This window comes from Rhinopithecus roxellana, chromosome 19 (genome assembly GCF_007565055.1).
Source record: "Rhinopithecus roxellana isolate Shanxi Qingling chromosome 19, ASM756505v1, whole genome shotgun sequence".
In the NCBI taxonomy this organism is placed as follows: Eukaryota; Metazoa; Chordata; class Mammalia; order Primates; family Cercopithecidae; genus Rhinopithecus; species Rhinopithecus roxellana.
In genome coordinates, this window is record NC_044567.1 from 74,328,777 (window position 1) to 74,355,715 (window position 26,939).

Here is a 26,939-nt window from a genome sequence, read left to right on the forward strand (position 1 = left end):
TCCTCAAGCCCACCCCAGAAGGAGGTGCCAGCAACCTCAGTAATCACAATAGATAATTTTTTTTTTTTTGAGATTGAGTATTACTCCGTCACCCAGGCTGGAGTGTAGTGGCACAATCTCAGCTCACTACAACCTCAACCTCCCAGGTTCAAGCAATTCTCCTGCCTCAGCCTCCAGAGTAGCTGGGATTACAGGTGCCTGCCACCATGCCTGGCTAATTTTTGTATTTTTAGTAGAGACAGGGGCTTCACCATGTTGGCCAGGCTGGTCTCGAACTCCTGACCTCAGGTGATCCACCTGCCTCAGCCTCCCAACGTGCTGGGATTACAGGTGTGAGCTCCTGTACCCAGCCATGATAGATAATATTTTAATATTATTCCTGACTTTTTCTTTTTTTGCCCCAAGCTCCAACATGGCCCGGCACTGTTACTGAGCCTATCTTTCCTTTAAAAAGTTTTTAATATTTTGCTCATCATGGATTTTTTGGTGTTAATTTTTATTTTAAAAAAAATTATGTTAAAATATTCCGTATCTTGACGACCAAGTTTTTCGATGCTCCCTTCACTTTTGCACTCACCACGTGGAGTCCTGGCCCCTTGCAAGAAGGCTGTGTGCTGCCTGGGCTGACCATCGACTTGCTTCTAGCCTACACCCTAGCCTAGCAGCTTTGCTCACCAAGGGACTTGACAAGCCCCTCTCTCTCTCCCAATCTCATTTTCCTGCTGTGAAATCCTAAGTTGGCTTCCAGAGCTAAGGGTCTGTGTCTGAGGTTCCTTAGTGAAATTTGCAGATGGTACGGAAATGGGCTGGGGCTGAGACACCTGGCCATGAGGTCAGGGACCTCAGAAGGAGGGGACCGCAAGAAGAAACAGCAGAGAAGTGATGAGAGGAGCAGCCTCCCATGAGGCCTCTCGGGCTTCGGGCTCACCACCCTGTCTGGGAACTCTGCTGGTGGCTGGGCACCCAGCTCCCCAGAGCCAGAGGGAAGGGCCGGTTACAATGCTCCCCTCTCCCTGCCCCTCACTCATGCTTCTTAATCCCTCTTGAATCGAATCCCAGGGGAAACAGCCACTTCTCCTCCAACAACTAAATAAAAACCACCAAGTTCAGATCAGTCAACATATCCTTCATGAGTGCCTATGGTATACCAGAAACACAATGTCATTCATTCATTTCTTCAGCAAAATTGAGTGCAATGAACAAAACCCCTGCCCCCACAGAGTATGCAGGGCTATTTGAAGGACTTCTACATACATACATCATGTAAACTTAAAGGGGGTAGGACCATTATGCCCAGTTTTACAGGTGAGGACACTGAGGCACACACAGGTCAAGTCACCTGCCCATGGCAACACAGCAAAATGAGGGGCTAGACACTCGGCCTCTCTCTTGACTCTAACCCTGTCGGGAGGAGGGTAATGTGATGGTTGTGTGGGTGGGTTTAGTTGAAGAAGGGTCAGTCCTCCAGGTATAGGGCCTATGCCACTCCCTTCCCAACTGGGCTAAAATTCTGGAATCAGAGTGACACGGAGCCTTCAGGGAGGTTAAAGGGCAAAGGTCTGCCTTAGAATAGGATGCCCATCTTTCCAGACACATTTATCGCTTACCTCTCTGTGCCTCAGTTTCCTCATCTGCAAATAGGCACAGCCACACCAGCCCCAGGGAAAACTGTGCCATGGCAGATGTACAACAGCTTGATAAATGGTGAGGCACAATTTGTGATGACGGATAATTAGGCAGGCAGGGATGAGGGCCCGGGAAACAGTTCACAAAACAAGAGGCCAGTTCTGGAGGAAGGGAGGGAAGGGGGTGCACGTATGGGGATCTGTGAAGCCATGGTGGTCAGCGGGCCAGTGGGAGTGGGGGGTGGGTGTGTGTGTGCACGTGGTGGGACACCGCTGGACCATGCTCAGGATCCCGTGGGGATGGAGGTGGCTTCCTCTGGTAGCGCCCCAGCCCCTAGGGGTAAAAGTCACCTCTTCCCTAGGAGCCTGGGCTCCTGCTCCTGTCAGCCTCCCTGCCAGGCCCCTCCATGAGCAGGGCAACTCCAGGCCCTCCAGGCAGAGAGGACCCAGAGGGAGGAGAAAGGAGACGGGGGGTGGGTGTCTGGGAAGCAACTTGATATGTGACAGGGTGGGAGGGAAAGCAGGCAGGTGTAGTGTAACCCCTGCAGTTTTCCTGGGCAATGGAGCGATAGGCTCATGGCTCATGGCACCTACCTAATGTGTCCTTTGCCTCCTGTGCCTGCAGGCCCTTCTCCTTCTGGGGCTGAACCCCATCTCTGCCTCCCTCCAGGACCAGCACTGCGAGAGCCTGTCCCTGGCCAGCAACATCTCAGGTGAGTCCCCTCAACCCCCTCCTGCAAGATTCCTGGTCACGACAATGCCCCCCATCCCAGGCCTGCCAGAGCCTGCACACAGAACCATGCCCTAAGGCAGGATTCGCAGAGTCATTTCCTCTCCAGGGCTGCAAGCAATTCTTCTCGTCTCCACGGAGTGCTGTGTTGAGAAGGATCCTGAAGTTGGGTGTAAGGTTGGTAGGGAAGAGCTGCAGTTGGTTAGTGGCACCTGGAGTTTGCAGCAAGGATTCTGAGTAGTCATCTTCCCTGCTTTAGGGTGGGCACAGGGGAAGTCTTCCCAGCCCTTGCTGCTGAGTTGTGACTCGGGGAGGCTTCAAGGGAGGAAGAAAGGCTGCCACAGTCTGCAGCTAAAAATCCCCAGAGTATAATACTCCACGGTGCTAACACATGCCAGGCACTGATCGAGGACTGGAGCTGTATTAACCCAATTTGCTCAACGTCCCTCTGAGGTAGGTGCTGTTGTCCCCATTTTACACATAAGAAAACTGAGGTACAGAGAACTAGTGAGCGCCAGAGCCCTGAGTGAAGCACGGGCAGCCCTACTTCTTGTTGTGGTCTCCAGCGCCATGCTGTGTACCTCTCCAACAGAAAAGACAGCATGGCTGCAAATATTATTAATATCTGCATCACTTTACCATTTACAGAGTGCTTTTGCATAATCACCTTATTTTATCCTCACAAGAGTTTAAAGCCCAACATTTGTACAGTTGAGGAAACGGAGGCACAGAAGAGTTACATAACCCCCATGGCACAGCATGGTCAGTACATGGCATTGACTGGGATCCAAATCTAGGTCTTTGGGCTGTCAAGGGCATGTCTTTTAAAACTCTGGGTGTGGTCCTGGCCGTGGCTGCTGGTGGGGCAAAAACGGAGAGGGTCCCTGCCCCTGAGTGTCTTTGGGAGGCTTGTGGACCTTCTATTTAAGTGTTCAAGCCTCTCCTTGATTCACACCAACTCTTTCATGAAGCACCTACCACACAGCAGGCCCCAGGCAGGGCACTGGGGCAAACAAGAGGGGCTCACAGTCTAGTCTGGGGGTCGAATCCACAAATGCATGCGCAGTGAGGCAGAGTGCAAGACGCATGCTAGTGAAGAAACAGACGCAAGTGTCTGCAGGCAGGCAGGAGGCCTTCATTTCTGAAGCTGGCTCTGTGGGGACAGGAGGCCTCTATAACTCAGGGCATCTGCTTCCTGGCTAGCTGTTCCTTCACTAGGGAGAGCCTGGGGAGCAGAGGAACAAGACCTGGACTTGGAGAAGGCACACTGGGTTCCTGTGCTGGCGCACAGAAGGTGCCTGGTCATGTCCTGATTAGAGGTGGGTACTGGTAGCCACAGGGATGACCTTACCCTCAACCCCCTTGAACCTCACCTTGTCTAAGTGTAGAGGGATAGGGGGGCTGTTACCTGCCCCAAGGTCTCTTATGAGATTCAGTGTGCTAAGTTTTATGGCAATATTTCACAAACTGTAAACTGTAGAGTGTCATGCCAGTACTAGGTTTGGTTTGGTTTGGTTTTAGAGATGGGGTCTCACTCTATCACCTAGGCTGAGTGAGACCCCTGTGACTAAGTTATGTCACAATCATAGCTTAGTGCAACCTCGATCTTCTGGGCTCAAGGAATCCTCCTATCTCAGCCTCCTAAGAAGCTAGGACTATGTGCACACCACCACACCTGGCCTAATTTTTTTAAATTGTTTTGTAGAGACAGGATCTCTGTTGCCCAGGCTGGAGTGCAGTGGCACAATCACAGCTCACTGCAGGCCAGATCTGGGCTCAGGTGATCCTCCTGTCTCAGCCTCAGCAGGCTTTTAAAGGGCTTACTGTATAGCTGGAATGAAGGGAAAGTACTTGCCAGTAATTGCTCATAATAAGGGAGGGAGCAGGGAGGCTAGGCAGGGGTGGTGCAAATCCAGGGAGGCTTCCTGAAGGAGGAAGTTTCAAGGTGAATATTAAGAGACACTGTTAGTATGAACTGGCAGAAAAGAGCCAGTGCTGTGAGCTACAGCAGGAAGTGAGCAAGGACCAGTAGGTGAGTTTGGCAGAAGGACCGGGGAGAAGTGAGGAGGGAGGAGTGGGAAACGGGGAAGGTACTGGGAGCCCAGAGCATCTGGCTGCAAAGTTGGTTAAGCTGTGCTTGGGGAATGGGGAAGTAAGTTCTCGAGCGTGAGTCTGGAGTTCTAGGAGAGAGAGACGCGGGGGGGGAGGAGAGCTGCTCAGAGGCTAGGCCCGAGAGGAAAGGCCCTATCCCCAGCCCACCATGCTCTGGGGTCAGGTCAGACTCTATCAACTTGTTCGTTATGCTCAGGAGGAGAGACATCCCTGAGCCCACGAAGGTGTCACCTGTCCTTAGAACCAGCAGGCCATGATGAATAGCGTTCATTCCCTGGTGATTTGTACTCCGTGCCAGTGCCCCCAGCCCAGCCCAGCCTGCCTGGCTGCATGGCACGCGATCCATCACCCTCCACAATGGCCTCTGATAATGGGCCGTTTGTCTTCTGACTCGGAGACCTACCCAGACTGACGGGCACTGGTAGAGACAGATGGTGAGGGTGGGGCAGAGGGGCCGAGACAGATGGATGGGTGTCTGGCTGGGGCAGCTGGCACTAAGCCAGGGCCTTTGAGGGGGCCTTTCACATGCCTCATGCCAGGAACTGGGAAAGAGTGGGTCCCCAGGGCTGAGGCCTATCATGTGGCAGACCACAGACTTGGCGACTCATAAAATCATGGCATGAATATAACAATGCCAGGAAGTAATAGAATTATTTACTAACAACATCACAGACAAATAGAATCTGAGTTGACAATTACCTGGGGTCATCAGTTATCATCTCTGGTCCTAAGGTAGTGAATGATAATTAATAATAGCTAGGCCAGGCATGGTGGCTCACGCCTGTAATCCCAGCACTTTGGGAGGCCGAGGCGGGAGGATCACTTGAGATCAGGTGTTCGAGACCATCCTGGCCAACATGGTGAAACCACGTCTCTACTAAAAATAAAAAATAAAAAATTAGCCGGGCGTGGTGGCAGGCGCCTATAATCCCAGCTACTCAGGAGGCTGAGGCATGAGAATCGCTTGAGCCTGAGAGGCCAGGGTTGCAGTGAGCTGAGATCACGCCACTGCACTCCAATCTGGGCAACAGAGTGAGACTGTCTCAAATAAGAATAATAATAATAATAGCTAATATTTATTTAGTGGCCACTATGTGTTGGAAACCATTCCAAGTGCTTTAATCTCATTCAATCATTACAATACTGTAGTCAGGAAATATTTTTATCCACATTTTACAGTAGAGGAACCTAAGGCTCAGATAAGTTAAACAAGTTGCCCAAACACACTAAGCATCTACTAAGCAGTGGCTGCAGGATATAAACCATGTGGGTCTGATTTCAGATTTTGCCACCAGTACCGCGTTATGTGGCCACTCAGAGCCAGGGTGCCCAGGGCCCGCTGTAGTCAGCCGTCTAGGGGTGCAGTGCCACCCACACCCACACTAGGTGTGCACATGGCCCCATATTTTCCTCCATGCCTCCTATATGCCTGGCATTGTACTAGCTGCTGGGAAGACAAAAGTGAAGAGCCCAGAAACCCGCAGGACGGGAGGGCCATCCTCTTGTCCTGATGGATCACACACCCTACACAGGCATCTTTCTTCTCTGCCAGCCAAAGAGAAGGCAGCTCAGCCATGAGATGGCTGAGCAAAGACAAGGTTTCTGCCACCCTCTCCATGCCAGGGAACCCAGGCAGAGGCCCTGCCCATTCATCCCATAGCACATTCCACTGACTGGACAAGAATATGTGTTTCACAGGCTGCCCTTGGGCCACCTGGCTGCTCCCCCTCTGGACAGCCTGGGCTGAGTCCCCCTCCTAATTTTAAGCCAAATAGGGGGAAGGGCTTCCCAGCCACAGGGCTGCTGCCAAGTGCTCACCTCCAGAAGCCACTGATGGGAGACCCGACATAACTGAGACAGAGCCAGGTTCCAGCTTCCTCTGAAGTTATCCACCATGGGCGGATCTGCCAAGCACATGTGGACCCTGAGCCTGATGGGAGGCAAACTGTGTAACCTACTTGGGGGAAGAAGCCAGTGCCCGATTGTGCACAGCATTAAATAGGCCACCTTCAAAGGATTCTTACCTGTTCATTAAAGCAGCCCTCCCAGGACCCTGACCCGGCAGGATTTCTTCCCTGGCAGGTGGAGCCCTCCATACTGCCCCCTCTCCTCTGCTCTCCCTTTGCAGGGATTTGAGGCAGTCTGAGCAGAATGCGGTTCCCATGCATTTGTTCTGTGCATGTGTGGGGAAGGAGAAATATATAGAACCGGTTTTTGCATTACTTTAGCCCACTTGACTCCCCCCAGCTTGCCCCCAACCTGAAGGCCTGTGGTGACCAGGGCTGGTGAGTGGGTTGGTTCTACTCCCACATCCCCAGTCAGGAAAGACCCTGAAGGTGTCTACCTGCCCTGTAAATGAGGGAATGAGCCACAGAGCAATAGGAACATTGACACCTCAGACCCACCAAGCACGCACCTCTTCCAGGGCCCTCGTACTTGCAGTTGCCTCTGCCGAGAACACTTTCCCCCCAGGTTTTCTCCCTCACTTTCTTTAGGTATCTGCTTAATTGGTAGTAATTTAGAAGACACCACACTAAAATAGCACCTTTGTCAGCCTTTATCTCTTTGCACTGCTTAGTTTTTTTCCATAGTATTTCTCATTGGTTAACAGAAATGTGTGTGTGACTGTGCGTGTGTGTGTGTGTGTGTGTGTGTGTGTGTGTGTGTGTGTGTGTTTGCTGCCTCCCCACTAGAATGTAAGCACCATGAGGACAGGGCATTTATTTTATTCATTATTATATCCCAAGTCCCTTGAACATTTCTTAGGTAGTCAGTAAATAACAGCTGTCTCTTGGTATCCATGGGAGACTGGTTCCAGAACTCCCCATGGATATCAAAATGCAGGGATGTCCAAGTCAGTGATATAAAATGGAGTAGTATTTGCATGTAACCTATGCACATCCTCCTGTATACTTCAAATCATCTCTAGATTATTTCTAATACCTAATACAATATAAACGTTATATAAATATAAATAGTTACTATACTGTACTGTTTAGGGAATAATGACAAGAAAAAATGTCTGTACGTGTTCAGTACTTTTCCCCAAAACCTATGGATATGGAGAAACAACTGTACTTGTTAAATAAAGAGCAAAGTCACTATTCCTTAATTGACCAGGAGAGGCACTGCAGGACAGGGAGCTGTCAGGAGGCATTGGCATCTAACAGCACCTCTGCCTTTGTGTAGCTGGCTGGTAAATTGGCTTGGCTATTTGCAAGGTTAGATTACTGTGGTCCAAATTCCTCCTCATCCCAGGACTATGACAGCTGAGTGGGAAAATACCTCCACCTGCCAGGAGAGCAGAAGAAGTCAGGCTTTTGTGGCACTGGGACTGGAGGGAGGGGACATTGGCCCAAGAATCAGAAGGTCCTTGAGGTCCTTGAGTTCCTTATAGCCATCAAGCTGGGTGACCCAGAAACTGACTTCCTGCTTTCTCCCCTTCCCAACTAGGGGATGGACACCCTGTGTCCCCAGCACCTGTGAAATGATCTTTCTCTGTGCCTCCTTCTCCTGACTTTCCGCCTGCCTCTCCCCATTTCTTCCTTAATGTCTTCTCCCTCGTCTTTCCTCTCTCTCTCCACCTGTCTCCTGGCCCACTTGGCCTCCCACCTCCCTCCCTCTCTGCCTGTTTGCTCCTCCTCAGTGTAGTCGGGTGGCTTAAATGAGTGGCATGAATTGTGTCATGCAAAGCACCCTTCACAGTGCCTGGTATATATTATAGCAGTGTCCAACTAATATTCTCCCTCAAGTCCTATACACCATTTCCCTTCTGAGGCCTTGTCCCTGCCGGATCCCAGGGACCGCCCCCACTCTCCTCCCCAGACACGGTGTCCGCAGGACGGTGATCTGAAATCCCTTGTGGGGATTTCAGACACAGAGACACTGAGGCCCAGAGAGGGCAGGACCCCGAGGCATTGTGGGAAGGCACCGAGCCCACAAGGCTGTCCCAGGCCAGGAAGTCCAGTGGACAGTGCCAACTGGCCAGGAGCATGGCGCCTGAAGTCCTGTCCTGCTGCCTCCTCCCTGCCCTTGACCTCTAGGTCCCCTCCCCTCTAACTCCACTCCGCGGCTGAGGCCCTTTCCTGCTGCCTGCTCCCTGCCCTTGACCTCTAGGTCCCCTCTCTTCTAACTCCACTCCACGGCTGAGGCCCTCGCGCCTCTGGCCATGCCCCCTCCCCGACCCCGCACCCCCAGCACCTGACCCCCGTGGGAGCGCTGACCTTTCACTGGGGAAGGGGGAACTTTGTCTCCTCGTCCCTCTTCATTTGACTTCTCCTCCCCGTTCTTGCAGCCTCTCTCGCCCTTTCTTGGCGTCTCACACAGACTTTCAATTCCTTCCAGGATTTTCTGGGCTCTTAATGTAAAGATCACGACCGATGCTGTGTCCCGGGCGCCCCCTCTACACATCCTTATGAGCTGCGGGGGCCAGGAGGGAGGGGAGGCGCAGCGCTGCTGGGGAACTGGAGTCGCTGAGACCGGGGCGCAGCTCTACACTCGAGGGGCAGCTGCCCGGATCAGGGCCAGCTGTGCAGCTGTGGGCAGCACCCTGAGCTGGCATCAAAAGATGAGCATTGAAAATCCACTCCCGTCTCAGTATCTTTGCTTACTGATTGTCCTGGAATAAGCCATTTGACCACTTTGACCTCAATTTTCTTATCTGTAAAACAAGAGAGAATTAGCACCCATGGTGGCATAGTAGGTGGCTGGGAACCGTACCACAGAGGAAGGACAAATGGCTTCTGACCTGCCTGCCCCTTGAAGGTCTCCACGTCCCTAGCCAGCTGTGGACCGGGTCAGGCCTTTGGTTAGAGCCCTTAGCCCTCCCAGCAGTGGCCGGTGCAGGTTCTCTAGGCCAGAAGGCCCATCCTGAGTGGCTGGCTTCTGCCTCGGCTCTGGCCTGGTCCTGGTTGTGGCGGGTGCCGAGTCCTTTCCTGCCCTACGTGCCTTGTGAAAGCAAGTCGTGATAAGACTGGCCGTGGAAGGGAAGAAGGGAGGGCAGGTGCCACACTGACGGAGAGGGTGTGTTCCGTGTGTGCATTCCAGACGCTGCCACGTGGAACATTACATTTAAGCCTAGCTCACTAGATAGTGTGTATGAATGAGTGAGGAGTGAATGAGCAAGCTACTGAGGAAGGTACAATGGTGCCATTAAATGAGATGGCATATGTCATGCAGCTGACATGTGCCTGGCACACAGTCATCCCTCAACAAACGCTGCTCCCTTCCTGCTGCCCCCTTAACTGTCCCTCACCCCCATGACTGACTCACAATGTGGCATAATGGAAAGAGCACTAGATTTAGAGTCCAAAATGCCTGCCTATGAGTCTTGGTTCTTTCACCCATTGACCCATGACCTTGGAAAAGTCACCTAACTTCCCTGGGCCTCAATTTCTTCCTCTGTGAAAAGGAAATAATGACATTGCTGGATGTATGAAGATCAAATGAAATAGATGAAGAAGAGCTTTGAAACGGCAGGGCGTGGCCCCTATACGATCCTCCCCTCCCCACGACCACATGCTCCCAGCTCTCTCCCCAAGTCCCTGTCCCCGGGCTCAACACTGTCAGCAGGATCTAGGACAGGTGAAAATCCCAGCATGGCACGCCCTTGCCTCAGATGGCCCTGCTTCATCACTCCCCTGCTTCCACCGCCACTCCGTGATGGCATTCACAGAGACTCCGCTGTGGCACAGCACCTGGGCTTGGCCCACTCCAGCCGCCTGGCCCGCAGTCACCTCGTGTCCATTAAGCCCCAATCCAGATTTCTTTCTCTTTCAATTAAGCCACTTGGCCTGAAGACCTCTGCCCCTTGAGTCCTGATTTGCACAAATGCCCTATGAATAGCTTTGATTAGAAAAACCAGCATTTGGTACAAGCGCTGCTCGGCACTGCCCTGAGTCCAACAGGGAAAGGAAGCCAGTTTAACCCAGCGCTGTTTCCTGAGAGATTGGGGACAAGCTAATTTGGGGAGGAGATGGCAGGCAGGCCCCAGCCAGGGCTTGGCAGCTGCTAAGGCCTCGGCCCAAGCCTGAAGAGGCTGCCCCCACCCGCACTGGCTCATGGTTCCTGGCCCTCCCTGGCTTGTCCGTCCACGCTTGTGCCAATTCTAGGTTATTAACCTGGAGACACTAGGGCTCAAGAGGACTGGTGTGCCAGCCTCACTCAGAGGGAGGCACTAAAAGGCAGAGAAAGAAGGGGCAGCCTCAGGGAGGTGCCAGGACTGTGCCAGCCCCCACCCTTTGGAGGCCATACCCGCCCTCCCCTCCTGAATGTCACTGGGGCCTCAACTCTGCCCCAACATCCTCTCTCTCTCTCTCTCTTTCTTTCTCTCTCTCTCTCTCTCTCCCCTCCAAAAAGCAAATATTTGGAAGGGGCCTTTGACATCCTCTTTCTAGTTCGGGTGTTTATATCTCTTTGAGTCACAGACCCCTTTGAGAATCTAATGAAAACCATGGGCCGCTTTCCCCATTAAAATGCATGTATACACCATTATTTTCATTACATTCAGGGTCTCTGCGAACTGTTGAAGTTTCCAGTGGGCTGAGATTAAGAATTTCTGATCTGGTTCAACCACTTTATTTTATTATAGATGAAGACAAGACACTAGGGCCCAGAGAGGGCAAGTGACTTGCCTATGGTCACACAGCAAATTAGTGGCACAGCCCATTCTGAAGCCGTGGGCCCAGACTCCCAGTTCAGTGCCCTTTCCACTCCCTCAGATGGTGTCTCCCTCCCTTTCCTCTCCATAGCTCACTTCTCCATCAATCCTGTCCTAGGGCCCTGCACAGAACAAAGTACACACAATGTATGGTCAGTAAGTGTGGTTAACAGGCCAGCCGGAAGAAGGAACAGGCCCGCTGGAAGGAGAAACAGGCCAGCCGGAAGAAGGGCCAACTTTATTTAGCTGGTTCTTCCCTGCAGGGCCAGGGTAGATGTGGTTTGATTGCAGAGACATGTGAGGGGCTGGATCAGTGAGTGGTTGGATGGGTCTGTTCCAGGGTGTTCCTGTGGTGTCTCAGAGCTCCAGGCTGTCACCATGTGAGGGGCCAAGGAAGTGTCCTCAGGCTACAGAGCAGGGGACCAGAAGCATGCCCAAGCTTCTTCTAAATGCCAGGACCTTAGCTTTTAACACCACCTCCATTCATTTCTGTTCCTCCTCTGCTCTGGAACCCATGCTGGCTCCCTAGTACCATAGCATCAAATTCCGATTTCTTCCCCTTGTGTCTTCTTTGCATAGGATGAGCTCATTTCTGCACTGGTCATTGTTGTCATCCTGTCCCCAGTTGGTGTGAGTGGGAACCAGTGGGGAGGTGGGCAGAACTCTGGAATGTCCTCTGCCTGCTTGGGGCCTTGGCCGGATATCTTGCTGTGCCTTACCAGTCATCTCTGCCCCCAGGACTGCAGTGCAACGCATCCGTGGACCTCATTGGCACCTGCTGGCCCCGCAGCCCCGCAGGGCAGCTAGTTGTTCGGCCCTGCCCTGCCTTTTTCTATGGTGTCCGCTACAACACCACAAGTAAGGAAGACGTGGAGGGTGGACCATCTGCTGGGAGGTGGGACAGGATGGGGAGAGCTTGGAGGTGGGGGAAGTAAGAATGATGATGCCAATAACAGTAATATCTCTTGTGGGGATCGCCCCTGTTTTCCAAAGGTCAGCGCTGTTTTCTCCCGAGTGCCCTGTGCTCATTACTGGTGATTCTCACAATACCCTTGCAAGACACTATCACGCCTCCTATAACTAAGGCCCCTGAGGCTCAGGGAGGTTAGGGAACTTGCCCCATTGGCAGCTGGTAAGGGGTGAAGCTGGAATTTGCATCCACGTCTGTCTGGCACTCCCTTCTGCCATTAAACTTCAGGTTAGTCTGTTTGAGCCCTGCTGTAATACCGTGAAGCAGGGCAGGAATCATCAGAGCCCCAGCCGTGTGGATAAGAACCCTGAGTCGAGAGGTTCTGAGGCCTACCCCTGCCCTCCAGCCAGGAGGCGGGGGACCCAGAGTTGTAGATGCACAGGCAGGGGCTCAACTTGCATCCTGGATTCATAGGTGGAGTGGGGACACGACAGGACTGACCCAGGGTCCATCGGATACTTGATCCTCATGTAAACACCTGGCTCCCCGGAGGCCCAGAACCCCCATGGCTGGGCTTTGCAGCTCCCTGCTATTCTGCCTGCCACTCTCAGAATTAATTTGCTCTCCCCTGTCAATGACCCAGGTCCCTGCTTATCAAAAGAGCAACAGCTGTGGGCCAGGGCCCCTAACCTACCTGAGGGGAGGCTGGGGGCCTGATCCCTGCAACTGGGGCCTCCTGTGTGCACCCTTGGATCCTGGTGGTCTTGAACTCAGAGCCCCAAGAGGGCACGGGGTGAGCCCAGACACCATGTAGTTTACTCCAGGACTCACTGTGTGGCCTCCCAGCACATTGCTGCCCCTTGTCTGGCCCTCAGCCCCTCACCTGAGGATGGAGAGGGCCGGATGGCTTGGCTTCTAAGATGTCTCCCAGCTCAAAAACCTCCCGAATTCCTTCTTCTGCCCTTCTTTCCTCTACCAGATGGATTTGGGGGTTTAAAGTTGGGGGCTACAGCAGAGGAGTGGGAAGACCCAGCCAGAGAGTGACTCCCCAGGGAATGACCTGGGAGGCCAGGGCAGGGCAGGAGGCTGGGGCAGCCAGATCCAGCAGTCTCGTGTGTCTGTACCATGTCCTGGCCATGGGAGGGACCTGGGAGAGGGAGAAGACACACTGGGAGGGGTTTGGGGACCAAGGGTAGGAAGTGCAGAAAGGAAGAAGAGCCTCTTGGCCAGGTCAGTCCAAGGGGTGCACAGTTGGCCAGCTCCCAGTATAGTCAGGCCCATTTGATAATAAGGAAATTGAGGCACAGAGAAGCTAATAATCTATCAGAGGTCTCAGAGCCTGCAGGCAGGGTCACAGCCCAGGGACGAGAACTCTCACGATGCTGGGGACTGAGTCCTTCTGGAGCCCCTAGGAAGGAGGCAGCATCTGCACATCAGAGAGGCTTCCGGGAGGAGGCACCAGATCCTGTCATGTCTACTTCCAGAGTGATTCTTGTGTCTGGCCCTACCTGCCCCCACTCCCCAGCGCCACTGCCCAGCCTCAGGTTTCAGATCTGAGTCGGTCGCTCCTTCACTTGGAATCCACTCTTCTGTGGCCTCCGTGGTCAGGCCCGTGCTCCTGGGTGGGGCCTGCCAGGCTTTCTGTAGTCATGGCCCTGTTGCCTTTTGCAGCCAGCCCTGGCCACCCACCATGAGTTTCCTCTACTCCCGTTGCAAAGGGTTACTTGACACGCTCCAAATAAACATTTCCAGCCCTCAGTGCCTGGGCACACACTTCACTTGCTGGCCCTGCCCGAAGTGGCAGCCAGGAGTCCTAGGTTCTCATTCCAGCTGCATCTGCAGCTGGTTAAGGAGCCCTTGGCACAGACCTTCTCTGGGCCTCAGTTTCTCCACCTGCAGAATGGGTAGGAGGATTGGGTGTGGTGCTCTCTAGGCTCCCCTGCGCTTCCCTCTGTGATCCCAGGAAAGGAGCTGGGGTGATGGCCCCTCGACCTGGGATCAGTCTGTCAGGGCAGGGCTGGAAGACCCCTTTCCAGGTGCCTCTAGTGCCAGATGAGGTGTAGCATGCCCATGCAATCAGTCACAAGTGGGTACCCAGAGCTGCACCTCATCATTAAGCACTAATTAATCCATTTACTGATGAGTTGCTGCCAGGACGTCTAGGCCTTCTCCCTAATGCCCTCCCTCCTGCTGCATCCGATCTTCAAAGGGATGGGAAGCATTTCCAAAAATATCCATTTTCCCGTGATTCTTTGGGAGGACTGCTCAGCTCAGCAATTAAAGACAAGGAGGTCGCATCCTCCCTGGCAACGGCTCCCTGCTTGTTGGGCCTGCTTTCTTTCGGATCACCTCCTTTCTCCCTATCAAAGCCTGCTTTCTCTGGGTGACGCAGCCTCTGGCGGGACTCCTGGCTCTCCCTCACATACCAAGGGGGGGGCAAGGGTGTTGAGCAAAGGGGGCTTCTCCCACAATATCCACCAGTACCCTTTGATGGGGACAAGTGACACGCTCTGAGTCTCGTGTAAGGTTATATAAATATAGCTCCAAGACAATAATAATAAAAATAACAGCCAACATCACATGCCAGGTACGGTTCCAAGCACCTTGTGGATGTTAACTAAAAATACTCAACTCTTGAAGTAGGAGCCGCTATTCAGAGGCTCTAACTTACAGAGGAGGAAACTGACAGGTTTCGGGATTTGCCGAAGGTCACACAGCTAGTGGAAGGTAGTGCCAGGATTTGACCCTAGACTGTCTGGGTCCAGGGGCCACACTCTTAGCACTACTCCATGCTGCCTCTTAACTCAAGAACCACCACCCCCATCCCACCACCCCCGGGCCCCTTCCAACCAGATCTCTGTCCCCAAGCCCCTTTCCTTGGAGGTATTTCAGAGCAGCCTCTGGTCCCGGGACGTCCCAGCCATGGCTGAGACACTGGGTTGCCCTGGTTCCTCGCCTCCCCCTCCCCTCAGACCTCCGTGAAAACCTGCTGGGTGAGCCTCAGCCCTCCGGTAACTCATCCCTCATTTAGCAATTAGGAGAGGATCAGCAGCCTCTTCACCAACTCTGCCCAAGGGCCTGAGGCTCCCCGAGACTGCGGTCCACTGACATGGAAGAGCCTTAAAAATCCATTTAGCCAGATCTCCCACTGGCCAGCTGTAGCTGAGCAGCTACTCAGCAGAGGGACCTAGGAGGGGAATGGACGGGAGGAGAGCGAGAGAGAAGAGGCCACGGCTACCTTTCAGCCCTGGAGGCCAGAACAGGCTCCCTGTCATCACCCTCTTGTCCTGATGCTGTCAGCAGAGGCAGCGCCCAGGCTGGATGGTCCCTTGGGGATCGCTGGTCCAGGCCCTCCTTTTATAAATGAGAAGGGGTCCCCAGAGGTCACTCACGCAGCACAGCAGCAGCTGGGCTGGTCCCAGGGCCCCAGCCTCTAGACCCTCACAGGTTTCTGCCCCATGGGGCTCCAGACTCAAGGACTGGGACTCCAGCAGCTTTCCCAGCCCTCTCCCAGCCCCGAGGGCCAGTGGGAGCCACAGGAAGGCCTACAGTGAGGGAGACTCCAGGGGAGATGCTCAGGGCTTCATTTCTCTGCCAGGCAGTTCTGCCTGGAGTCAGAGCCAGAATTAACTCAACGAAGCATGTTTAGAGCTAGTGAGGCCAGAGCCGGGTATGGGGTGGGGTGGGGCGACCTCTGCCAGCAGAGAAGATGAGATGGAATTTAGAACTCATGCTGTCCCTTCCCAGCTGGGTTTCAGGACTCTGGAGCTCGAGCCTGGTAGGCAGGAAGGAGGGCGAGGGGAACACGTTGGGCAGCTCTGCCCATCCCAGGGCCCTAAAGTCAGGCATCAATTCAGCTCACAGGGCCCCTCCCCATCTCCTTAGAAGGTGACAGGTTCTGGGCCACAATCCAGGCCGGTGACGGCATGAACCTCCATATGTCCCTGGGCCACTCTGCTGCCTTCTTCCTTGAGTGACATGGGCCAGGCTAGGAGCAGCTGTGGCAGACCTGAGTGATGACATCTCCCCACACACGCCTGTCACCTGTCATTTTCTGTCCAAGAGACTTCCATCATGGATGTTCCCCCCACCCACCCACCACGACCTTCCAACACAGGACCGCTATGGAGAAGTGCCCCCCTGGGGACTTTCCCCAAGATCTGCCCCGTGAACTCTGAGCCCCCATGTGCAGCACGGCCAGGGAGGACCTCCCACGGCAGCCTCTGTGAGATGGCTCTACCACAAGAAACCCTGTCATGCCACCTGCCACGTGAGCTGTCACCGCATACCCTTCCACCGTGTCATGCCCAGCCTTGTGAAAATTGACTCATGAGGTCTCACCATTTTTTGCTGTCTTACAAGACCCCTGAACAGGAGATTTCTCAGAAGAGCACCTTCCCATCATCTGCCACCACATAAGGACTTCAAAGGAAACAGCCCAGGGAGCTGGCCAAGCCTGTCCATGGGCCAGTCCTGTGGGCATGATTGTGCCAGCTTGAGTGGGCAGAGCCAGGTCCACAGGTGGGCATCGGGAGAGCCACCAACCCCTGCGGGAGGCCAGTGGGCAGAAAGAGGCAGGAAGATGGGGGTGGTAAGGAAGCCCTTCTCCCCAGCTTTACTCCACAGCCCCCAGCCAGCAGGTGCCTGTGCTGGCCATCTACAGATCCATCTATGCATCCATCTGGGCCAGGATGGTCAGACAGGGGCCCGGGCTGCCCTGCCATCACTGCCTCTCTCTTCCTTTTCCAGACAATGGCTACCGGGAGTGCCTGGCCAATGGCAGCTGGGCCGCCCGCGTGAATTACTCCGAGTGCCAGGAGATCCTCAATGAGGAGGTGAGGCTGAGCCGAACGAGGCTGCCCATATGAAGGGGGGTCCAGGGTCCCCAGCAGAGTTGTGTGCCTGCTTCTTGGAGTCAGGGAGCCAGAGGCTAATGTCAAGGCCCTGCCCTAGCAAAGCTGACTGGGGAACTGGAGCTGTTGACTTGGAAATGGCCCATGAGCAGGCACCCTCAAGGGCGGACTGGACCAATGGGGCACTGGGCAAGCTCTGATGGTGATGAAATGGGTCCTTGTTCCTTCCTTCCTTCTCCCTGTGCTCATCGGGCAGCCGCTTGCACTGGGCATGGGACTGTCCTGGGGGTGCAAAGGGAGACCAGACTTGGTCACAGGAGTCCCACCCTTTTCCACCACACGCACCTGAGAGATACATCCAGTTCCAGCCACGGGGCTGTATGGGAACCAGGGATGGGGTGGAAGTAGCAGTGCAGTTTGAAAAAGCCCGTGGAAAGCCTTTTAAAATGTTAAATGTTTTTGAGCAGATGTTGCTTACACAGAACTCAGAAGGTACAAATAGGAATACAATGTCCCCTCCCACCCCATCCCCGGCCACTGGATTCCCTCCCAGAGGCAACCATTTTGCCAATTTCGTAAGTGTCCTTCCAGAGACATTCTCTGCATACATGAGTAATTATATATACGTATTCTTGTTTTTACCTGAATGTTGCATATTACACACACTGTCTACACCTTGCTTTTTTCATATAATCATCTATCTTAGAGATGGTTCCATATCGGTACATAAAGAGCATCTTCATTCTCTTTGCATTTGCATAATGTCACAAAATGAACCATAATTTATTTAAACCAGTCTTTATTCTCAGTCTTCAGTTATTACAAATGGTGCTGCAATGAATAATATTTGAAGGGTGATATTTGGCAGAGGTACAAATATATCTATCCTGGAACTGCTGTTGCCCTCGGTCTCCTTTGCCACCCGACGCTTTCTCCCTCAGTGCTGAGGAAGGCGGGGGTCAGAGAGCAGAAGGGGGGACACTCCAGGATGTCCAAGGGCCAGGGCTTCTGACTGTGGAAGAGACGGACTGACCTAGGCAGTCCCAAGAATCCCATCGCCTAAAGATCAGAGCTGGAAGAGACCTTGGAGACTCTCCCTCCCATCTTGAGGTTCCCAGACCCGCCTGGTTATAAGAATCGTCCAGAGGCAGATCACCTGGGGTCAGGAGTTTGAGACCAGCCTGTCCAACATGGTGAAATCCCATCTCTACTAAAAATACAAAATTAGCCGGGTGTGGTGGTGCACACCTGTAATCCCATGTACTAAGGAGGCTGAGGCAGGAGAATTGCTTGAACCCAGGAGGCAGAGGTTGCAGTGAGCCGAGATCATGCCATTGCACTCCAGCCTAGGCAAAAAGAGGGAAACTCCATTAAAAAACAAAACAAAACAAAACAAAAACGTGGCCAGCTGCGGTGGCTCATGCCTGTAATCCCAGCCCTCTGGGAGGCTGAGGCAGGCAGATCACAAGGTCAGGAGATCGAGACCATCCTGGCCAACATGGTGAAACCTCATCTCTGCTAAAAATATAAAAATTAGCTGAGCATGGTGGTGCATCCCTGTAATCGCAGCTACTTAGGAGGCTGAGGCAGGAGAATCACTTGAACCAGGGAGGCAGAGGTTACAGTGAGCTGAGATCGTGCCACAGCACTCCAGCCTGGCGACAGAGCAAGACTCTGTCTCAAAAAAAAAAAGAAAAATATATGGAATCGCCCAGAGCCCCTGTCCAAATACAGGTCCCAGGGCCACACCCAACACCTAAGAAATCACACCGTCCAAGGAGAACCTGGGAATCTGTCTTTCATGAGTGCCCCAGGGGAGCCTTCTGATGGGGCAAAAGTGAGAAACTCGAATCTAGTGCAACCCGTTCACATTGCAGATGGGCAGACTGGGACCCAGAATTGGGGACTGATTCACACAAGATCACATGGCCAGAGTAAGTCAGAGCCTGGAACCCAGGGCTTCGGAGCTCAGGCTCTGCTTTGCCCACTGCCAGGGATCTGCGTGAAACAAAGTTAAAGGAGAAAGAATCACTTTCCTTCACCCCCAGCTTGCTAAGCCCCCACATGGAGAGCCCACCTGGGAAGTCCTGGGATTGGGAAGAGGGCTCTTCCTGGACTGAGGGAAGGAGGTGGGGTTCCAGGTTAGGAGACTTAGTTGGGCCGGAGAAGATGGCCTTGGCTGGGGGAGTGGGAGTGGGCAAGACCGTTCAGGGATGTGGGGAATCCGTAGCCTGGCACACAGTAGAAGGAGGGAGGAAAGGAAACAGGGCTGGTGCTCAAAAGAGCGGGTCAGTGCTGTCAGCGACTCAGGACCACACGCCATGCCAGAGAGGGATGGTGTTGAGGAGGCACAGCTAAGCCACAAGGTCAGGCTACAGGCCGCACTGTCTGTCCCAGCCTCACGCCCTGCACTCAACCCTCCTGAGGGTGAGGGCGGGGTCTTCGTGGTTCACCTGTCTCTCCTGCTCTAATGTAAGCCCCTTCCTTTCAGTTGGCTGATGGGGACACTCGGCAGCCCCCGTTTTCCCCAGCACCCTTCAAAGGCTCAAGGGCAGTAGGTTAGCCACCCTTGGCCCGCCCTGCAACGCCCACCCCTGCCAGGACAGGGGTCTCTCCCTCTCTCCACCAGCAGGGTTAGGACAAGGAAGAGGATCAGGAGCCCAGTCTCGTCAGCCCGCTCTTTGCATTGCAGTGGGAATAGCACAGACCTTAGGGTTTGGGTTTCAATGGGAACCTGCTGCATGACCTAGAGGAGGCAACTTAACCCCACCAAGTTCCCAAAACTGGTGGCCAGGAATTCAAATCTCTGCCTTCTGGGGATGGAAGGGTGGTGTTGGCCTGTCTTGGCCTATGGGAGATGTTCCATTCACCTGCCGCCCCCTGTCTCTCATCTCCCCTGTGAGGTCAGGGGAGGTTGTAATGTACACCTGGGGGAGTGACCTGCCCCACCCCCAGCCCATCCATGCCTGGCTGTGCCGCCTCTTTCCTCTGCAGCCCCTGCTGGCCTGGTGCCTAGCACTCTGGGTAATCGATTAATTTAATTAGTGAAAATGCCATTCCCTTCTGCCAGCCCCCAGCCTCGCCAGACCCCTCCCAGAACTGCAGAGGAAAGTATCCAATTAATTGAGTGGTAGGTTTCTCAGCTCTGGGCCTGGGCTAAGCCCTAATTAAGCTCCAGCGCCCTGGGGTATTGCAGATAATGGATTTGCAGAAGTCCGCCTGTGAAATGGGACTTGGGAGGGCATCCCAAGGCCAGGCACCCCAGGAGATCTGCCCGCAGCCAGCACCACCAGGGAATAGACCCACAACTGGGGAGCCTGTTGCATGCATGGCTGGCCCGGGGATGGCACTGAGCCCCCAGCAGAACCCCTACACCTGCTCCCCATATCAGCACCCTCTCCTCCCCCCACCACCTCCCTCCACTACTGTTCACTCCCTTCCCCACTGTCCGACCGTCCCCCACCCACCCGACACTTGCACACACTCTATTCCCCTTCCCCACACTCTGCTGAGCACAGGAGCTTGGGCCTCAGGCGCAGTCTGGGAGGGCACACCGTGGTAGGACATGAAACGGAATCTGGGGGTCTGGGTTTGTGGGCCAAGGTTCACTGCTCACCATCTGGGGAGTGGTGGGCGGTGGTTGGACCAGGGCTTCTGAACTGTAAAGATGCTTTTTCCTAAAACGAAGCTCCAATTCCATGGGCCTAGCGTAGGGCACACATTCCACTTTCCTCAAGGTCTCTGCGAGCTCCTCTGTGTGCTGTTGCTGGGCCAGGGGCTACCCTTTGAGGATCGAGGGACTGGAGTGAGTGCCCGCTGTGGGGTAAGAGGAGTGGCTCTGGAAACTTCAGTGGAGAGGAGGTGCCAGAATGGAGTGGGCACCGGGGGGAGCTTGGAAGGGAGGTCTCATTGCCACCATCCCAGAGAGGCATCAGGACGGGGCTGGCACTGCAGCACCTGGGACGAGGTGGTGTCCTGCAGAGAGTCCAGTCAGAGTCAGCCGCGCACTAATTGCTTATTCAATTCAGGTCACTGAGGGTACAGCGGAGTGGCCTCTGCCAAGTACCATGCTGTGCCACCCTCCTTAGGTGCCTGCTGGTCTTAGGTCTCCAGACTGGACGGAGAGGGAGTGCTGGTCAGGGCCCCAGGGGTAGCTGTGCCCATTTGTCCTTTGGACATCCCAGCTGCTTTGCTGTTATCGTGGCTGTCGGTCGGTGTGTGACTGGCTGTCCCTGGGGGTGCTGCTGACTCTCCTCTCCAGGTGTCACTGGCCACCTCTCAGGGTGTTTCTAGGTGCCTTTTAAGGCCTTGCTGTCTCTCTAAATAATGCTGTCCAGAACTCTGGTTGTTATTGGAAATGTCACAGTGTCACTGGCTTCTGTCTGGGTGATGCAGGATGTATTTGTCTCAGGGTATCAGCAGCCATCCCTCAGGCTGTCTCTCCAGCTGTCTTCTCAAGCTGTTTCTCAGGTTGCATCATGCTGATGTGACCAATAAGAGAGAGAGCTTGAACCTGGCCCAGGCCCAACTGCTCAGGGAGTCACACTGAGACTTTGTCCTCCGGGAATGGTTTCGCCTGATTCTCCCTCTCAGGCTCTTGGAGAAAAGCCCTCGTGGGTGCTACCCTCCCAGCAGGAGGTCCCCCGAGGCTCCTGGGCCCAAAATGGAGCGAGACCACCCCAGAGAGTGCCTTTGCTTTCAATTCCTGCTTGTCCCCCAAGAAATCTCCCAGGGGGCTGGGGGCGGTGGCTCATGCCTGTAATCCCAGCAGTTTGGGATGCCAAGGCAGGTGGATTGCCTGAGCTCAGGAGTTCGAGACCAGCCTGGGCAACATGGCAAAACCTCATCTCTACCAAAAAATACAAAATATTAGCTGGGCATGGTGGTGCATGCCTGTGATCCCAGCTACTCAGGAGGCTAAGGCAGGAGAATCACTTGAACCCAGGAAGCAGAGGCTGCAGTGAGCCATGATCCTGCCACTGCACAACTCCAGACTGGGTGACGGAGTGAAACTCCATCCCTCCCCCACCCAAAAAAAGAAATGTCCCTGGGAAACCAGGAAAAGAGGGATTTCAAAGCCAGGCAGACCCAGGTTCCAGATGCCGGCTGCATGGCGTGGCCAATTATTCAGTCTCTTCTACGGGAAGAACTGGGATGAGAGGAGCAGTCTCCAAGGGCAGCTGTGGGAAAGGAAAGCAGTGGCATCTGCAGAGCTCCTGGCACAATGCTTAGCATACAGCAGGTGCTTAATAGATGACTCCTCCCCACTCCAACCCCAAGGGCCTGGTGCAGCCTGACTCAGGAGCGAGGTGGGGCCTGGCAGGTGGCAGTGAATGGTCTGCCTGCACACTGCGCCCCTCCCGCCCAGCCTGGGCCCGTGAACAAGGCCGGGGTGTCGTGCCCTGCTCAGCTCCACACATGCTGTCATTACCCAGGGGCTTCTCAGCATGGATTTGTGGAAAATTTAATAAAAGGATATTAAATACCAGCTCCAGACAGCCTGTGATGCGTGCATATCTTCCGAAGCCTCCGGATTGGGGCATCTGCCGCCAGGCGCTTAGAGACCCCCCCACTTGCACGGGTGATGGGTCCCCTCTCCTCACTCCCCTCTGTCTCTCTCCTGCCTTCGTTTACACCTCCCTGGATCCCAGTCCTTTGGAGGCTGGAGTTGTTCATGTAATTTCCTGACATGTTCCAGAAAGCCTCTGCCTGGAAACCAGCTCTGAGAACAGAGCTTCTGTAGGAGCCTCTGGACCTAAGAGGTTCCTGATGAGGATGCCCCTTCAGAAGGGCCTTGGTGGCCGGGCAGAACTGGGCATAGGGTCTTGGCTCCTCCTGGGATGCCTGGTGGATAGGGCTGGACTTGACCTCTGGTTTCGTGTGGGTTCTGTAATTCCAACAGGAAGGCCTGCGGAGTAGCTCCTTGGTGGCTCTGAGAGGATGATGAGGGCTGTTGTGAGCTCAGCACTTCTCGGCGCTTGCATGTCACCCGTTTCTGTGCCTCATGATCATTCAGCCCCACCCCAGAGCCTGGAAACGGGGAGGGAGAGGGGTGCTGCCAGGGACCGCTCCTTTCCCAAAGTCACCTGCTTTCGACACCTGTCTTTCCTTCCTTCACTCACACACTGCTTTGGAGTTCAACTGCATGTCAAGCTCTTGGTTTCTAGGCCCTGCTTCTTGGGACCTATAAAAGTGTGGATGGGGGCTTTGCTCTGGGGCAGGAGTCTGCAGAGAGCTGGGCATGGGGACCGGCCAGTCCCCTATTATGGGCTGGGCTGAGGACCTGTTTGCAGCCTTTGTACCTTGCCAATCTGCACGTGCAGGCAAGAGGTGGTTTTGAAGTTGCGTGACCTCCAGTGCGTCAACATAACCTCTGTGCTGTTTTCCTACAAAATAAAGCCCAGGAGCCCTTCCAGCTCCCCCTATGGAGTTGCCCTGATGGTTTAAGACGATAACAGATACGAAAATCCTCTGTAAATGGGAAGGCTTCATCACTCTTGGAACTTGAGATTGCTGTAAAGAGGAGGGCAGTGACCTCCATCAGTATATTAAATTCATTAAGAAATAAACCCGGGGAATGTGTTCCAGTCCTGGGAGAGGATCCTGCTCACTTTGCACAGATCCCCTTGGGCCAGGGATGGGGAAGGCCCTGGAAAGTGAGTTATGGAGCCTAAGGAGACTTTTCTGTGGTTTCGGCTGATTCTGTGGATGCCAGAGCCCAGCAGCTGCCCGGCCCCTTCTCGCTCACAGGAGCAGGCGGTGTTGCAGCAGGAGGGATTCAAGGGCGGCCGAGAAGGTGGTGACTCAGTTCAGAAATGGGGGGAGAAGATAAATCCCGGGAGGTTGGTGTCTCTGCAGCTGAGAGGTCCACCTGGTGTTCCGACCGGGTGGCAGCATGGGCAGATGCGACTGTGAGGGCGCACCTGCGAGCCGGCCACACATGCTTGTGCGTGCAGAGGGGGCATCCGTGTGGAGTGGGGAATCCCACGTGATGTGGAGACTCAGACACAACACAGAGCAGTGAACAGAGCATGGGATTCAGGGACAGACAGAGCCTCAAACTGGACGCATTGCTCTGCGGCGAGGCCTGACCCACAGCAGGTACTCAGGAAGGGGGAGTGGCGCTTGAGATCATGACCTGCTCCGTCCCAGCCACCCCCAGGCGATGTCCTCATAGAGCGGCTCCCATCCAGCAGGCGCAAGGGCATGGCTGTGCAGAAGGCTCACCTCTGCCCCTCTCTTCTGCTCCAGAAAAAAAGCAAGGTGCACTACCATGTCGCAGTCATCATCAACTACCTGGGCCACTGTATCTCCCTGGTGGCCCTCCTGGTGGCCTTTGTCCTCTTTCTACGGCTCAGGTGAGAAGACCCCAGCACTGCCTCCTCCTGTCCCTGGGCCCTAGAGCAGGAGCAGGGTGGAGAAGTGAGAGGAGCAGCTCTAGGTCAGGGTGGGGGTTGCTGGGAGAGGGTGGCAGGGGCTGGCTTATCCAAGAGTCTCAGGTCTCTGGGAACCTCTGGCAGAGCCGCTCTGCCCCCTCCCCAGTAGCTGCTGGAATGGTGGGGAAGGACAAAGCTTGTCTTATGTCACCCACACCCAGGCCAGGCTGCACCCATTGGGGTGACCAGGCAGATGGAGCCCTGGAGGTGGGGGCTCCATGGAGTGGTGCCCCATTTCAGGTTCGAAGGTACCTGGGCCCCAGCACTACCGCCAAGGATGCAGGTGGCAGAGCCAGGGATGGGGATGGTTGGGATCAGGAGCCGAGCATCAGGGCTGGAGGCTGGGAGCAGGGCTGACCCCCGTGACTGTCCATCCTGGAATGGCAGGGAGTGGAAGGCACCCCCAGGGCAAGCGGGCATCCCCAGGAAGCCAGCTGCCCTGGTCCATGGAGTGCCAGGGAGAGCCTGGGGCTTTTGTCTGGGTGGGTTGCAGGCAGGAAGGGCTCCATGGGGCATTAGGAGAGCCTTAGCTGTCACTTCCCTGTGTGACTTGGCCCGTCAGCCCCACCCTGTGCCTCAGTTTCCTCATCTACACATCTGGGTTGGGGTGATGTGGGTGGCCTGCCCCTTATCCTCTCTCTCCTGTCGCTCCCATCATCCACCTGCCCTGCTGCACCAGGAGCATCCGGTGCCTGCGAAACATCATCCACTGGAACCTCATCTCCGCCTTCATCCTGCGCAATGCCACCTGGTTCGTGGTTCAGCTAACCATGAGCCCTGAGGTCCACCAGAGCAACGTGGTGCGTCCTGGCGGGGGAGCGGGGAGCAGGTCAGGCCAAACCCACGTCAGAGAAGGGGCCCAGGTGGGCCTGCCCTGCAGAGAAGGAGCCCACAGAACAGGAGTGGGATCCCAGAGTGTGCCCTGTCCTGCCTGGGGGAGGGCCAGGGTTTGGTGCCGCCCCTGCCCCCCATCATCATCTTTGGTTGGGGGTGGGGTGGCAGGGCTGGTGCAGGTTGGTGACCGCCGCCTACAACTACTTCCATGTGACCAACTTCTTCTGGATGTTTGGTGAGGGCTGCTACCTGCACACAGCCATTGTGCTCACCTACTCCACCGACCGGCTGCGCAAGTGGATGTTTATCTGCATCGGCTGGGGTGAGCTGGGCAGCCACCTCCCCGGCCTGGGCAGTGGCAACCGCCGTGCTGCCCTCTCCTCACCCAGACTCAGGCCAGAGGGCTGGGGGTCCTGAGGGATGGAGGTCGGGTTGGGGCAGTGGGGTGTGCGCCATAGCCCTCTGCTCCTCTTGGGGATGGGGGGCAGCAGGAGCACCTTGAAGGAGGTGTGTGAGTTTGAGATCCACCCTGGGTAACCCTAGACCCCCTGGAGCCTGGGCTGCACTGGGGTCCTCCAGGGCCACATCCCCCAGCCCCTGCTGAGGGCTCTGTGACAGCCCATCTCTCCCCCAGGTGTGCCCTTCCCCATCATTGTGGCCTGGGCCATTGGAAAGCTGTACTACGACAATGAGAAGTAAGTCACCTCCTTTCCCTTCCTGCCCCCAAGGTTTAGGCTCCCAGCCTAGCTTGGTGACACTCCCAAGGGCCTTGGGCCATGCTGGCTTTCCCCTCAGGACCATGGCTTCTGCATCTATAAAGGGAGAGATCTGGGGGTTGGACTCATTCAGAGGGTCCCTGCCTGTGCTCTGCCTGGGTGTGACTGGACAAGCAGGATCCAGCCTCCTTTATCTGCCTTGAGCGTACACAGGAAGCAGCCTGGAGCCAGACTGCCCAGGTTCAGAATCGTGGCTCCATCATTAAATAGCTGTGTGACCTTGGACGGATTACTGCAGTGTGCCTCAGTTTCCTCATCTGTAAAATGGACATACTACTGCCTCAAAGGGCTGTTGTGGGGTGATATCAGTCCATCTATATTAAGCATTTAGAAGCCGGGCGCAGTGGCTCAAGCCTATAATCCCAGCACTTTGGGAGGCCAAGGCGGGCGGATCACGAGGTCAGGAGATTGAGACCATCCTGGCTAACATGGTGAAACCCCGTCTCTACTAAAAATACAAAAAAAATTAGCCAGGCGTGGTGGCGGGCGCCTATAGTCCCAGCTACTCGGAGGCTGAGGTGGGAGAATGGCATGAACCCGGGAGGCGGAGCTTGCAGTGAGCCGAGATCGTGCCACTGCACTCCAGCCTGGGCAACACAGCGAGACTCCGTCTCAAAAAAAAAAAAAAGCATTTAGAATAGGACCTGGCATATAGAGCAAATGCTGTATAAATGTGTTCTAGTCATATTAAGACATCTTAATAGAAGAGTCCTTGAATTTAATAGAAGTGGACCTAGATGATCCCAGAGGCGTCTTCCAGCTCTGAAGTTCTTTGGTTCCTTACGAAACAGACTCAGATGTTTCCAGTCGTGCCTGGAAACTTGATTTCTGCTGCAGTGGTGCTCAGCCTTGGCTCACATTAGAATCACCTGAGATGCTTCGAAAAGTACCAATGCCCAGGCTTTACCGCCAGAGAGTCAGGTGTAACCCCTCTGGGGTGTGGCCTGGCACCCAGAAGTCTTGAAAACTGCCCAGGTGATTCTAATGTGCAGCTGAGATTGAAAA

The 26,939-nt window shown here is 54.6% G+C and overlaps 1 protein-coding gene across 1 annotated transcript in view; it reads left to right on the forward strand.

The window, feature by feature from the left end:
• The window catches only part of CRHR1 (corticotropin releasing hormone receptor 1), a 51,547-nt gene that overhangs the window by 20,495 nt on the left and 4,113 nt on the right, over positions 1-26,939 (forward strand). Inside the window, exons 2-8 of the mRNA XM_010389030.2 lie at positions 2,251-2,338; positions 11,864-11,983; positions 16,785-16,870; positions 24,140-24,246; positions 25,004-25,124; positions 25,327-25,480; positions 25,793-25,853. Of these exons, the coding sequence (XP_010387332.1) occupies positions 2,251-2,338; positions 11,864-11,983; positions 16,785-16,870; positions 24,140-24,246; positions 25,004-25,124; positions 25,327-25,480; positions 25,793-25,853 (737 nt within the window). The remainder of the gene's footprint in view (positions 1-2,250; positions 2,339-11,863; positions 11,984-16,784; positions 16,871-24,139; positions 24,247-25,003; positions 25,125-25,326; positions 25,481-25,792; positions 25,854-26,939) is intronic.